Genomic DNA, 12,201 nt, shown 5'->3' on the forward strand with positions numbered 1-12,201 from the left:
ATTTGAATTACAGGTATGGGATCAATTATCCAGAATGTTCGGAACCTAGAGTCTTTCCATAATTTAGATCTCCATACCTTAAGTCACTAAAAAATCAATTAAACATTAAATAAACCCAATAGGATTGTTTTGCCTCCAATAAGCATTAATTATATCTTAGTTGGGATCAAGTACAAGGTACTGTTTTATTATTACAGAGAAAAAGGATATAATTGTTTAAAATTAGAATTATTTGCTTATAATGGTATCTATGGGAGATGTCTTTTCTGTAATTTGGAACTTTGTGTATAAAGTTCTTGTTTACGGATAATTGATGCCATGCCTGTATTTGATTACAATAGAATCTATAACAGATGGCCTTCCTGTAATTTGGAGCTTTCTGGATAATGGGTTTTCAGATAACAGGTTTCATACCTGTATTTGTAAAATGTTTTGATTTGTAAATCGCTGGAAAGTTTACACATTTTGTTCCAAACATTTAGGAAAAAGATTTTTTGCCCTTATACATAAAGCAACATGTTTACTTATTTTTGTACCAAACAATGTTGTGAATGCTTAAGTAACATATTCTGCACCTTCCATGAAGGTATTCAGCTTGTATTTGAATAAACTGCTAAATAATTATACAATGTAGAAATATGCCAATTTCTAACTGGGTTTTCCTTAAAAGCTGTAGGTCAGGGGTCCCCCAAAAGGTAGATTGTGGTCCAACAGTAGATCTTGATGATCTTGGTGATCACAGCATGATTAGCTACAAACAGCTCCATTAGGTCACCATTCAGAATACTTCTTTGTCAGATCATTAAAACAACTGCTTCAGCAATGTATAGCGTTCATTTCAATGGCTGTTTTCTGCCACTATAATGCCGTGAAGTTCTCACAGCAGTGTAACCCTTAAGGCGGTGGGCCCGATGCGATAACTCCATTCACCAAGCAAGCTTTGCCATATCAATATTCAGTCTTCAGAAATTGAGGCGCGATGGTCTCTTTCAACAATGTGTTTTATAGGTTAGAGTAAACTCAAAAACAGCGATGGAAAGTTCCGTGTAGGGCTGCTGAAATATATATATATGTATATATTTTTTTTGTAAAAAAAAAAAACTAAAAAAAGTAAACTTTTTAAAAAAAACCTTGCACTCCAGTTCTAGTCCACAATTTTGACAACTGTGTCGTCGCTTGACAGTTATTTATTTATGTATAGCTTAGTCTAGTGGAGTGAGTTGTTACTGACATTTCCGAGTCTGTATAAAGTCCTGGCTTCATTATTTCTGGAGACATTTCTTGCAGGGGCCACATTTCTACCCAGAAGAAGGAGGGCGCACAGGCCTTGTGGCTGTTCCTGTTCCCAATGGAGCGTCTCTGTTTGTAGTTACTCCAGATTTGGCCGATCATCTCTTTAAATGGCCGAGTTGTTATAGTATACAGGATTGGATTGAGAGCACTGTTGATTGGCAGTATGAATATCACTACCCAAGAACTGATGGATCCTAAGGGTGACAAAGATTTAAAATGAATAAAAAAGAATCACAATAAAATCTTTTTCATTTCAAATTTTCTTCAGATGTTCAGTATGATTGTATGAAGTGGTTTACAAATTGTTTATGGAAAAATATTCCATTATTCATTGACATTTGGCAAAATTCTATAAACTACACAATCAGGCCTATTTATCAAAATTCAGATTTGTGTAATTTTCGTGTTTTTACTTTTACTTTGACTAAACTTACATTTCAAAAAAACTTGAATAGTTGGTTATTTAGCAAAAAATCCAAATACTCAACTGATAAATCTGCCCCTAAATGTAGTTAAATAATACTGGTTTCTCTGTTATGAACAGCTAGGCAGTTACTTTTTGTATGGGGAAGTACATTGAAAGTAGAAAACAAATTTTATATTTTTCCCTTCCGTATTATTTACTTCAAGGCAATTATATTTTGGTGAGTCCCTCTAAATATTCCTTGCAAATACTCCCTTTAAATGACTTTCCTTACTACAAAAGTAATATTGTATACTTTTTTACATTAAATAGTTTGAAACCACTCATTTATACTCAAGATTATACATTTTGCCTAAGACATGAAAAAGCTTTTATGGGGAATATCAATAACACCTACCTCTTACCACACATTTTAGTTTCCCATCCTTGGCCTACTTGCTAATGCTATGCTTGTTACTGCCTAATTTATATTAAATATAAGTGATTAATGCTACGGGAACACACGGTGCTTACACACGTATGCATTTATGGGCCAGATCTGCTGAAATGCCCACTATTAACATACCGGTATATTAACTTTGATTTGTTATATATGTAACGGTTACAATTATGGTGGTTCATTCTAAACAATGGAATTAGATGCAAACAAACACACGTCTGGTGGTGGCAGCACTGACCAATATATTTATTGCTCTGTCTAAATAAATATCTATTTTTTTTTAACCTCAAAAATAGTTTGTAGACTATTGTAGACTTTGTTATGAAGGTTAAGCCAATATCGGGACCTGAACAATGGGAAGACCAGCTACGGGGAAAGCAATATGTTACAGGCTAGCAAAGTCACTATGACTTTAATAAAATGACCGATCCTGATTGCTCTTCAAAGGTGCTCCCCACCTTCCTCTGCCTCCCAGCAGCCCAAGTAACTAACCTGTGTGGGTCAACGACACAGCTTCAAGCAGAGGTGCTTTGTTACCGACGTCAGGCTTGGGGACAGGGCATAGTCCTGATAGGCTGGGACACTGTTTATATTTGTCCTCCAGCCCATCTGGACTTTGCCCTCTCCCCCATTATACAGATGACAATCTCTGCCCATTATACAGATTCAAGTCTTTTGATAGTCCGTCCTATTGGGGACATATACAGTGCCTTTCAAAAGTATTCAAACCCTTTCCCAATTCTTTCATTTTATGGAATAACACATCCTTCACTGAAACTTTGTCCTTTGTGATATTTTCTTCTAACTCATTGCGTGTTGCAGAACATAAAATCTACAGCACTAACACGATACACAGATTGTCAGTTGTATTGAGATCTTGGTTTTGCCATCATAGGTCATTTGTTACTTTGTTCTTGAGCCACTCGGTTGCTACTTTGACCTTGTAGTTGGTATTACTGTTGTATTAGAGAAGAAACTCTAACCCAGTGATCCCTAACCAGTAGCTCGGGGGCAACATGTTGCTCACCAACCCCTTGGATGTTGCTCTCAGTGCCCCCAAACCAGGTAGTTATTTTTGAATTCCTGACTTGGGGGCAAGTTTTGGTTGAATAAAAACAAGATTTACTTACAAATAAAGCCCCTGTAAGCTGATAGTATGCATAGAGGCTGCCTAATCGCCAATCTTAGCCCTTATTTGGCTCCTCCATGAACTTTTATGATGCTTGTGTTGCTCTCCAAGCCTTTTTACATTTGACTGTGGCTCACGAGTAAGAAAGGTCGGGGACCCCCTCTAACCCAAGCAGGCTAAAGCGGGTTTTTTTTTTTTTTACAGGATTTTCCCATATTTTTGCATCATTCTATCCAAAGATATTCATGCTAATGAATAGCATCCCTGCAATCAGGCCTATTTATCAAAATTCAGATTTGTGTAATTTTCGTGTTTTTCTTTTACTTTGACTAAACTTACATTTTAAAAAAACTTGAATGATTGGTTATTTAGCAAAAATCCAAATATTCAACTGAAATAAATTGTAGAAAAAACCTGAATACCTCAAATTAGTATTTTATCATCATTTTAGTTCTGAAACTAAAAAAAAAACTTTAAAGAAAACTCAAATGAAATAAATATTTTTAACTGTGGTGAGGGCAGTTCCTACTGACTTCTACATGACTTCTCATGCAAGCTTTCCCACGCAGAAGTTTATTGAAAATTGGCATTTTTAAAATCAGTATGCAATTCAAACAAATCTTGAATCGTGGAAAAAGAATATTAACGTTGATAAATCTGCCCCTAAATGTAGTTAAATAATACTGGTTTCTCTGTTACTTTTTGTCTGGGGAAGTAAACTGAAAGTAGAAAACAAATTTTATATTTTTCCCTTCCCTATTATTTACTATTTACAAAGCAGTTGTGTTTTATTCTGGTGAGTCCCTTTAAATATAATATGCAAATACTCCCTTTAAATGACTTTCCTTACTACAAAAGTAATATTGTATACCTTTTACATTAAATAGTCTGAAACCACTCATTTATACTGAAGATTATACATTTTGCCTAAGACATGAAAAAGCTTTCATGGGGAATATCTTACCACACATTTTAGTTTCCCATCCTTGGCCTACTTGCTAATGCTATGATTGTTACTGCCTACTTTATATTAAATATAAGTGATTAATGCTACGGGAACACAAGCATTTATGGGCCAGATCTGCTGACAGGCCTTGTCCCACTATTAACATATATTAACTTTGATTTGTTATCCACCAAAAACATATAGGTAAAGGCGACAGTTACAATTGGCAAGTGGCTCATTCTAAACAATGGAATTAGATGCAAATAAACACGTCTGGTGGCGGCAGCACTGACCAATCTATTTATTGATATTAAAATATCTGGAAGGCTCCAAGCCTTAATCAAGATTCTCTTTCTTTTATTGAATCTCTCCTAACTGTCCCTCTTTCTCTTCTTCTTTCACTAGATCTCTCACTATTTAACTCCTCCCCCAACTTCCTCTTCCTTTTTTCTTCTCCAACCTTTAACAACTTTATTAGTACATAACCCTTTATATTCTTAAATGACATGTCAACCCCAAAAATAATTTTTTGCCTAATAAAAGAAAACATAATTCTAAGCAACTTTCCAATATCAATTTTTAAAAAATTATTAGTGCTTTAAAAGTTATTAGTAAATGTAATTGCTATTGAAAGCAGCATTTGCTGAACTCCTGGTTGTTACTTTTTAAACAATGTTGCAAACGCCAGTCTCCTCCAGCAAGAAAGGTCTGTCAGTCTGCTGCCTTGTGTTACATTGTCAGAGTCAGAGCCACCAGGGCAGAGAATAGAAAGGACAGGCAAATGCTGCTTTTATTAGCAATTATATATACAAACTAGAAAGAGAGGTTTGAGAACAAACTTCATGTTGGTTTGAAAAATGTGTAGTCAGTGAATTAAATCTGTTGTTCACAGTTATACAGTAAAAATCACTGTGCAAAGTTTGGGGACCCTGGTTTTAAAGGAAAAGGAAAGGATAAGTCACTTGGGGGTGCCAAAATGTTAGGCACCCCCAAGTGACTTAAATCGCTTACCTTGTACCCCGGGCTGTGGTGCCCCTGTTAGGAGAAAACAGCACCAGCCCAGGGTACCTGCAGCGCTTCCTCCTTCCTTTTTCTTCTGCCGGCGAAATCCTTGGGCCGGCGCATGCGCAGTAGAGTGAAAAGCCAACTTAGTTGTTAAACTTCGGCTTTTCACTCTACTGCGCATGCGCGCGCGAATGAACAGGAATCGCTACAGGTACCCCGGGCTGGTGCTGTTCTCTCCGTACAGGGGCACCAGCCCGGGGTAAAAGGTAAGCGATTTAAGTCACTTGGGGGTGCCTAACATTTTGGCCTTTCCTTTTCCTTTAAAACCAGGGTCCCCAAACTTTGCACAGTGATTTTTACTGTATAACTGTGATCCAAGGTTAGAAAAAGTGGGTGGAGCCAACAACAGATTTCATTCACTGATTTCACATTTTTCAAACCAACATGAAGTTTGTTCTCAAACCTCCCTTTCTAGTTTGTAGAAGTGACTTAGGCTTTCCTTCTCCTTTAATAGTGTATAAATGGCTGCAATTTAAATTTCCCCACTGAAAGTCAACAAGTGACATCTGATTGGTGGTTGTTGGCTCCGCCCACTTTTTGTAACCTGGAACTGCAGTTACCCAGTGACTAACTGCAAAGTTTAGGGACCCTAGGATTAATAGTTAAAGAACGGCAGCAGTTTAAATTTAAACCAATAAAAGTCAATAGGTAAATATGAGATTTGGTTGGTGGGTGTTCCTAGTTTTTCTAACCTTGAGCCAAAATCACCCAGTGACAAATAGTAACTGGTGATAAATAGTGTGAGAATGGCAGCATTTTAAATTTAAACCAATAAAATTCAATGGATGAAATGTGATTGACCGTTAGTGACTCCACTCACTTTTTCTAACTTTGAATGGCAAATACCCACTGACTAACTGTTTAACAACCCTGGAATTAATACTTAAATAATGGAATCAGTTTAAATATAAACCATTGAAATTTAATGAGTGGAAATGGATTGGCTGTTGGTGGCCCTGCCCACTTTTTCTAACCTTGAGTACATAGTACATTGTTCTCATCTTTGCACTGTGCCTGAAAATAAATTGAGAGTGAAGACTTCTGGATCACTACAAATATTTCCTAACATTTGATTCCAAATTCTCCTTTAAAGGAGAATTCAAGTTAATGCGAACAGAAGACTGGCACAGATCAGCAATGATAAAAATAAATAAAAAATAGGTATAATCTGTGTTGAACTTTCATATAAGAAATAGTCTAGCACAGAGCAGACAGACAATTCTAAGGAAAAGATCAATGAAGGGTGGTGGGAAGCGGATGAACATCAGCAGATGTAAAAAAAGCAAGGGTGTAAGGCACAAAGCCAAGGAAAAGATGAATGGCAAAGATCAGAGGAGGGTGGTGGGAAGCGGATGAACATCAGCAGCCTAAAGGAATTTGTGTCTGTCGGTAAAAGATCCAAAAAACCTCGAAATGCGTATTTTGGCTACATGTGCCTGCACCAAGCGTATCTCACTCATTCGGGTGCAGGAACAGGTAGGAGACGGATAGCGATATTTTCGGCTTTCCCAAAAAATATACGACAGACGCCTCGTCCGACATTAGCCTAATGTTACAAGACACTTTGCGGAATGCAGTAACAGTAACATTTTGTCAGTAAAGGCAATGGAATTGGTGAAAATAGGTAAGAGAGGAGGCAATATACTTAAAATTTTACATAAACGTGAGGTTTTTTGGATCTTTTACCTACAGACACAAACTCCTTAGGCATGAATTACGTTTTTTATGCTACTTGCTATATTTAATCTATTAATGGGCACTTGCTATGCTTTACATATGGATTGTTGTGTATAAGTATTTTTATCTGTAACCCTATATTGTGCTAATTTTGACCCTTTGAATAATGTTGGAATCTGACTATGTACCCTTAATAAATGGATTAAATGGCATCATGCACCTTCATTTGTTTTAATTACGGGTGGGTGGGGTTGACATTTCCCAACATATGTATATATTCCCTTGGTGGGTTATTTTGTGTTGGAGCCTATGATTAAGTGCTGGGTAAGCATGAAAAGCGTTAGGCTACGTATGTAAGGGGTTACTTATATTTTTAATGGATTGAGATAAAAATTGTTATACTTTTAACCCTTTCACTGCCAACAACGTGCGCCGTACGTTGTTTGGCAAATAAAGGTACTCTCTGCAGTTTTTAGCGATGACAGCCCCATGGGCAACGAGCCAAGGGGGCTGTCATGACGGCCCTGCAACACAATCGTCGCAGGGCCGACCTCCAAGCAGCAGACGCGATCGCATCTCATCTGCTGCTTAGTCTGCACTTCCTGCTTCCTGTTCGCCCCCCCCAAGCACCAGCCTTGATGAAGACTGCAGCAGGAGGACCAGGACTGCAATCCCTGCTTCAGGACAGGTAAGGTGGGTTTTTTTTTGCACTTACACACACTCACACTCACGTACATACATTTACACACACTTACAGCAGAAAATTTAGCTGGTTTTTTTTTGTTCGTTTTTTGTTTTTTTTTCATTTTGCACACTTATATACACTTATATACACTAATATACACACTGTCACACAACTTTTACACATGTATACACAAACACTTTTTAAAAAAAATTTTTTTTACCACTTTGTTTTTAGTTTCTTTTCCCTAAAAACTGTTTATTTTGACAGCGTGCCTATTGGATCAGATATTCTGATATTCTGTGTGACTTATTTTGTCGTTTCACTAATTCGCACAATTTTTGTGGTTTTATTGCATTTTTATCCCTGTATAAGTGTTCCTGATCTGTTTTTAGCGTAGCTTTGCCAGGTGTAACTGTGGTGTACAAAAATAACTTTACCTATTTTTAATTCATCAGAATGTGTACTTCCCAAAAATATATGGTTTTCTGTGGGTCTCTGTATAGTTAGGGGGGTTACGGCACATAATACTCTGTCAGGGGGCTCTGTGCAAAAGCTGAGCTGGCAGGCGAGAAATCCGTATGCGCTATTTTCATTTTGGGGTCAGTATATACCACAGACTTTGGTATATCTATGCATATTGGGCATCAAACTGTTCAGTAGACCTCTGGTGTTCCTATTTGGGGTGATTTGCCTTTGTACGCAAGAAATTGTATGAGATAAATGCAGCAAATTGCAACATTTTTAGGCAATTTTCTGAAATGTCATAAAAATCGGCAAACAGGAAAGCTTTACGGCTTGGTACTTTGGAGTAGAAAGACATGGTTACCCATTATAGATTCAGGGGAATGTGTACTTTCTAAAAATATATGGCTTTCTGAGGTGAGTGTACTATTTTTGTACCAATATCCCACATGAAGGATGTAAATGTGTTGATTTTGCAGGAGCTGAAATGACAGATCAAATGGGTATATGTTCACATTGGGGCCCCTACATGCCACATACTTGGGTAAACCTATACATATTGGGCATTATTAAACTGTTCAGAGGACCCCTGGCGTTCAAATTTAAGGTGTTTTATCTTGGTACCTAATGCTATGTGGGAGAAAAGATGCTGGAAACTGGAAGCTCTGAGGGGATTTTTGGAAATGTCATCAAAATTGCTACATTTAGAAAAGCTTTGCGGCTGGATACTTTGGAGTAGAAAGACATGGGTACCCATTGTAGATTCGGGGGAATGTGTACTTTCCAAAAATATATGACTTTCTGGAGTGAGCGTACTTTTTACTAGCTTTATTATCCCACATATAATGATGTAAATGTGTAGCTTTTGCTGGAGCTGAAATGACAGTACATATGGGGGTATGTTCACATTGGGGCCCCTACATGCCATATACTTGGGTAAACCTATACATATTGGACATCAACCTGTTCAGTGGACCCCTGGTGTTCATATTTAGGGTGTTTTATTTGGTTACTTTATGACCTATAGGAGATCAGATACTATAGACTGGAAGCTTTGAAGTGATTTTTTTTAAAATTTCACAAATTTTGATAAAAACCAATAACTTTAGGAAAGCATTGTGACTTGATAGTTTGGAGTAGACAGACTATTCTGGATTCTACAGAATCTGTTCTTTCCAGAAATGTGTAATTTTCTGGGATAACCTTCTGTTAGTGGATTTTTTGGCCTTAAAATCTAAAGTATGCAGCTTTCTGGAGCAGTGCTTTGGAAATTTGGCAGTGTACTGCTGGGAGTTTTTGACCTATACAAGTGAGAAATCTTCATAAAACTATATATATTTGGTATTGGCACGTTCTGCAGACATGGGACTTACCAAATAATTTTTATATCTGGTATGTGTGTTAAAATTTTTTAGACATTTAGAAGCCTATATCTTGTTACAGAATTGGAATTACACCAAAATTCTACCATATTTTGAAAGCTTAGGTTGTCCTGAAAAAAACAATATATTGTTTTCCTGGGTAAACTAAAAGTCCCCCAGAGGAAAGGCCCCTAAAGTGAAACAGTGCAAAATGTTCAAAAACTGTCTGGCAGTAGAAGTTCCACTTTGGTCCAGAACGGCTGGCAGTGAAAGGGTTAAGTGGCTTTTTTGAGACTTTTTCTCAGTTGTTATATCCCTCAGTGATCACTAGAGGGCATTCTCTATATGCCACATTAACAGTATTTACTTGTTTGAGTATTGTTTCTCCATTAAATTTGCTTACTGTATTACTTACATTTTATTGTTTTACTTTCAGATAAAGAAACGAAAGATAGATCATTTTGTTAGAAAGTTAAAGCCATAAGGTAACAATTTGATTTGCTTTAGAAAGGAAATTAGGAGGCAGCGTTGCCTTGTACATATAATTATAGGAATTTTTCTTCATTTACACCTGAGGAAGGTATTGGGTTACACTAGTAAATCTAGTGCAAATCTGTCCCGTTTTGCTTTCAAAGTCAAGATTTGTTTTCAAGTCTGTGGATGTTTTTTCACAGTAAAACCTGTCCAACAATTTCACTCATCACTAGGTTACACATCTCCCCAAAATGTTGTGTATGGCTTGAACTGGTGTCAAGCTGAACAACTAGAAATAAACACATGCTGTTAAATTTGCAAGTACATACATTTATACTTTTTCCATGCTTGCCATACAAATACTGCACTGACTGTATTACTCAGAGCTGTATAGCTGAAGGGCAGGCCCAGGAGACAGCTGGACAAGTATAGAAGGGAAAGTGATAGGAGGGACTTAAGGTAGAAGTTAACAAATGACACAGTAAATAATGATACCATGAAACTGTCAGGCTCTACACTGGTGAATAAGGGGGCACCTTTTAAATACAGGATTAGTGCTCAGCACCAAAAAATGTGAACAAGTCCCCTGGAGTGTTTAACAAGTTCCCTAGACGGTCTGTATATTGACAATCCTATTGGGTTTAATTACTGTTTAAATAGACTTAAGGATCTGAATTACGGAAAGACCCCTTATCTGGAAAACCCCAGGTCCCGAACATTCTGGATAATGGGTCCCATACCTGTACTTTGTTAAACAATGGAAAAAAGATTACAAGCGCATTTATAGTGTGCAGTAATTGTGAAAAATGGCCAAGGGAAGAAATAGCATTGGTTTTTACAAAACGTCTGCGTTCGAAGGCATGTATGTGGTTAAATTTGGCTATAACCATGACAAATTCTAAAATATAACAACCTACACAAGGCATTCTGAACACAGTAATAACTGAGATAGCAACTTAAAGCAAACATAAGGGTTACCAAAATAAAGAGTGCCCAAACTTTTCTCAAAGGTTATACTGCCATAGATAATTTGACCACTGCATTACAATAATAGAAAACAGTTAGTGCTGCATTTAGCAAAAAGTAGTGTTTTAAAAATCCTAAAAGAAAGGAACCCAGATGAATTTACTACTGAAGCTCTATGTGGCCAATGTTGAGAATCTATGATCTGCTGACCATCAGCCATAACAGAGTTTTCCTTTTTAATGAGCTGCTAAGCTAGAGAAATTTGGTATAAATTGTAACAAGCAGTGATGCCTATGATAGTATAAAATCATTTCTTAGTTAAAGGGATTCTGTCACGGATTCTTTCACAGAAAAACATATTTTTTCAAAACACATCTGTTAATAGCTCATCCAGCAAAATCTTGCAATGAACTCTGTTTTCAAAAGAGCAAACAGACATGGGGCTAGAGATATTGTTAGTTTACCAGGTGCCCCCAGCAATGTGGCTCGTGCTCTGATAAACTTCAGTCTCTCCTTACTGAGAGATACTGAGAATAGCAATCAATAGTAAGAATCCAAGTCCAGCTCACCCAAGTCATGACTCTTCCAGTTACAGTTCTAATGTGTAGCACTGGCTCTTTCTGAAAGCTCAGAATCAGGCACAATGCACTGAGATGGCGCCTACAGACCAATATTACAGCTAAAAAAATACATTTATTGGTTCAAGAATAACATTTTAAATGTTAGAGTGAATTATTTGCAATGTAATTTAATGTAATGTAATTTATAAACATAATGTAATTTAATGTAATTTGCGTTAAATAATAGTGATTTAGAAATAAAAAGTCCCTTTAATAATACTGACATCAATAATCACCAACAAGCCGCTTACACTAGCTGCGCTCACCCTACATCACTGGCTGAGGAGAAGGGATCTCCTTACACCAAGGCAGGACCCCCTACATTGATGTTTATAACAAATTGAATAAAACCTCAGGTTTGTTTTATATATAATGGTCAGGAATTCTTTGTGAACTTGTAACATGGGAAATTAGTATTTGGTGTGGGTCAAAGATAACTGACTGATATAAAGCAGTATTGCTAATAAATGTAATGGCAAAATAAATCATTACAGCCATGTGCACTATCTATTCTTAAATCCCTAAATGCTTTGTTGTTTAAAGAAAATACTCACCACATTTAAATGAAAAGAAACAGTTACCATTAAAGCATCCCTCCCCATGACTGTTATTAATTAGCCTCATCAAGGAACTGTAACTACATAGTATTGAAAAATACCC

At 36.8% G+C, this 12,201-nt stretch overlaps 1 protein-coding gene across 1 annotated transcript in view; it reads right to left on the reverse strand.

The window, feature by feature from the left end:
* Nucleotides 1–220: 220 nt before the first annotated feature.
* The window catches only part of rxfp1 (relaxin family peptide receptor 1), a 134,431-nt gene continuing 122,450 nt past the window's right edge, over nucleotides 221–12,201 (reverse strand). The window contains exon 18 of the mRNA XM_031895472.1: nucleotides 221–1,487. Coding sequence (XP_031751332.1) covers nucleotides 1,192–1,487 — 296 coding nt within the window. The 3' untranslated portion in view covers nucleotides 221–1,191. The remainder of the gene's footprint in view (nucleotides 1,488–12,201) is intronic.

Source organism: Xenopus tropicalis, chromosome 1 (genome assembly GCF_000004195.4).
Source record: "Xenopus tropicalis strain Nigerian chromosome 1, UCB_Xtro_10.0, whole genome shotgun sequence".
NCBI lineage: Eukaryota > Metazoa > Chordata > Amphibia > Anura > Pipidae > Xenopus > Xenopus tropicalis.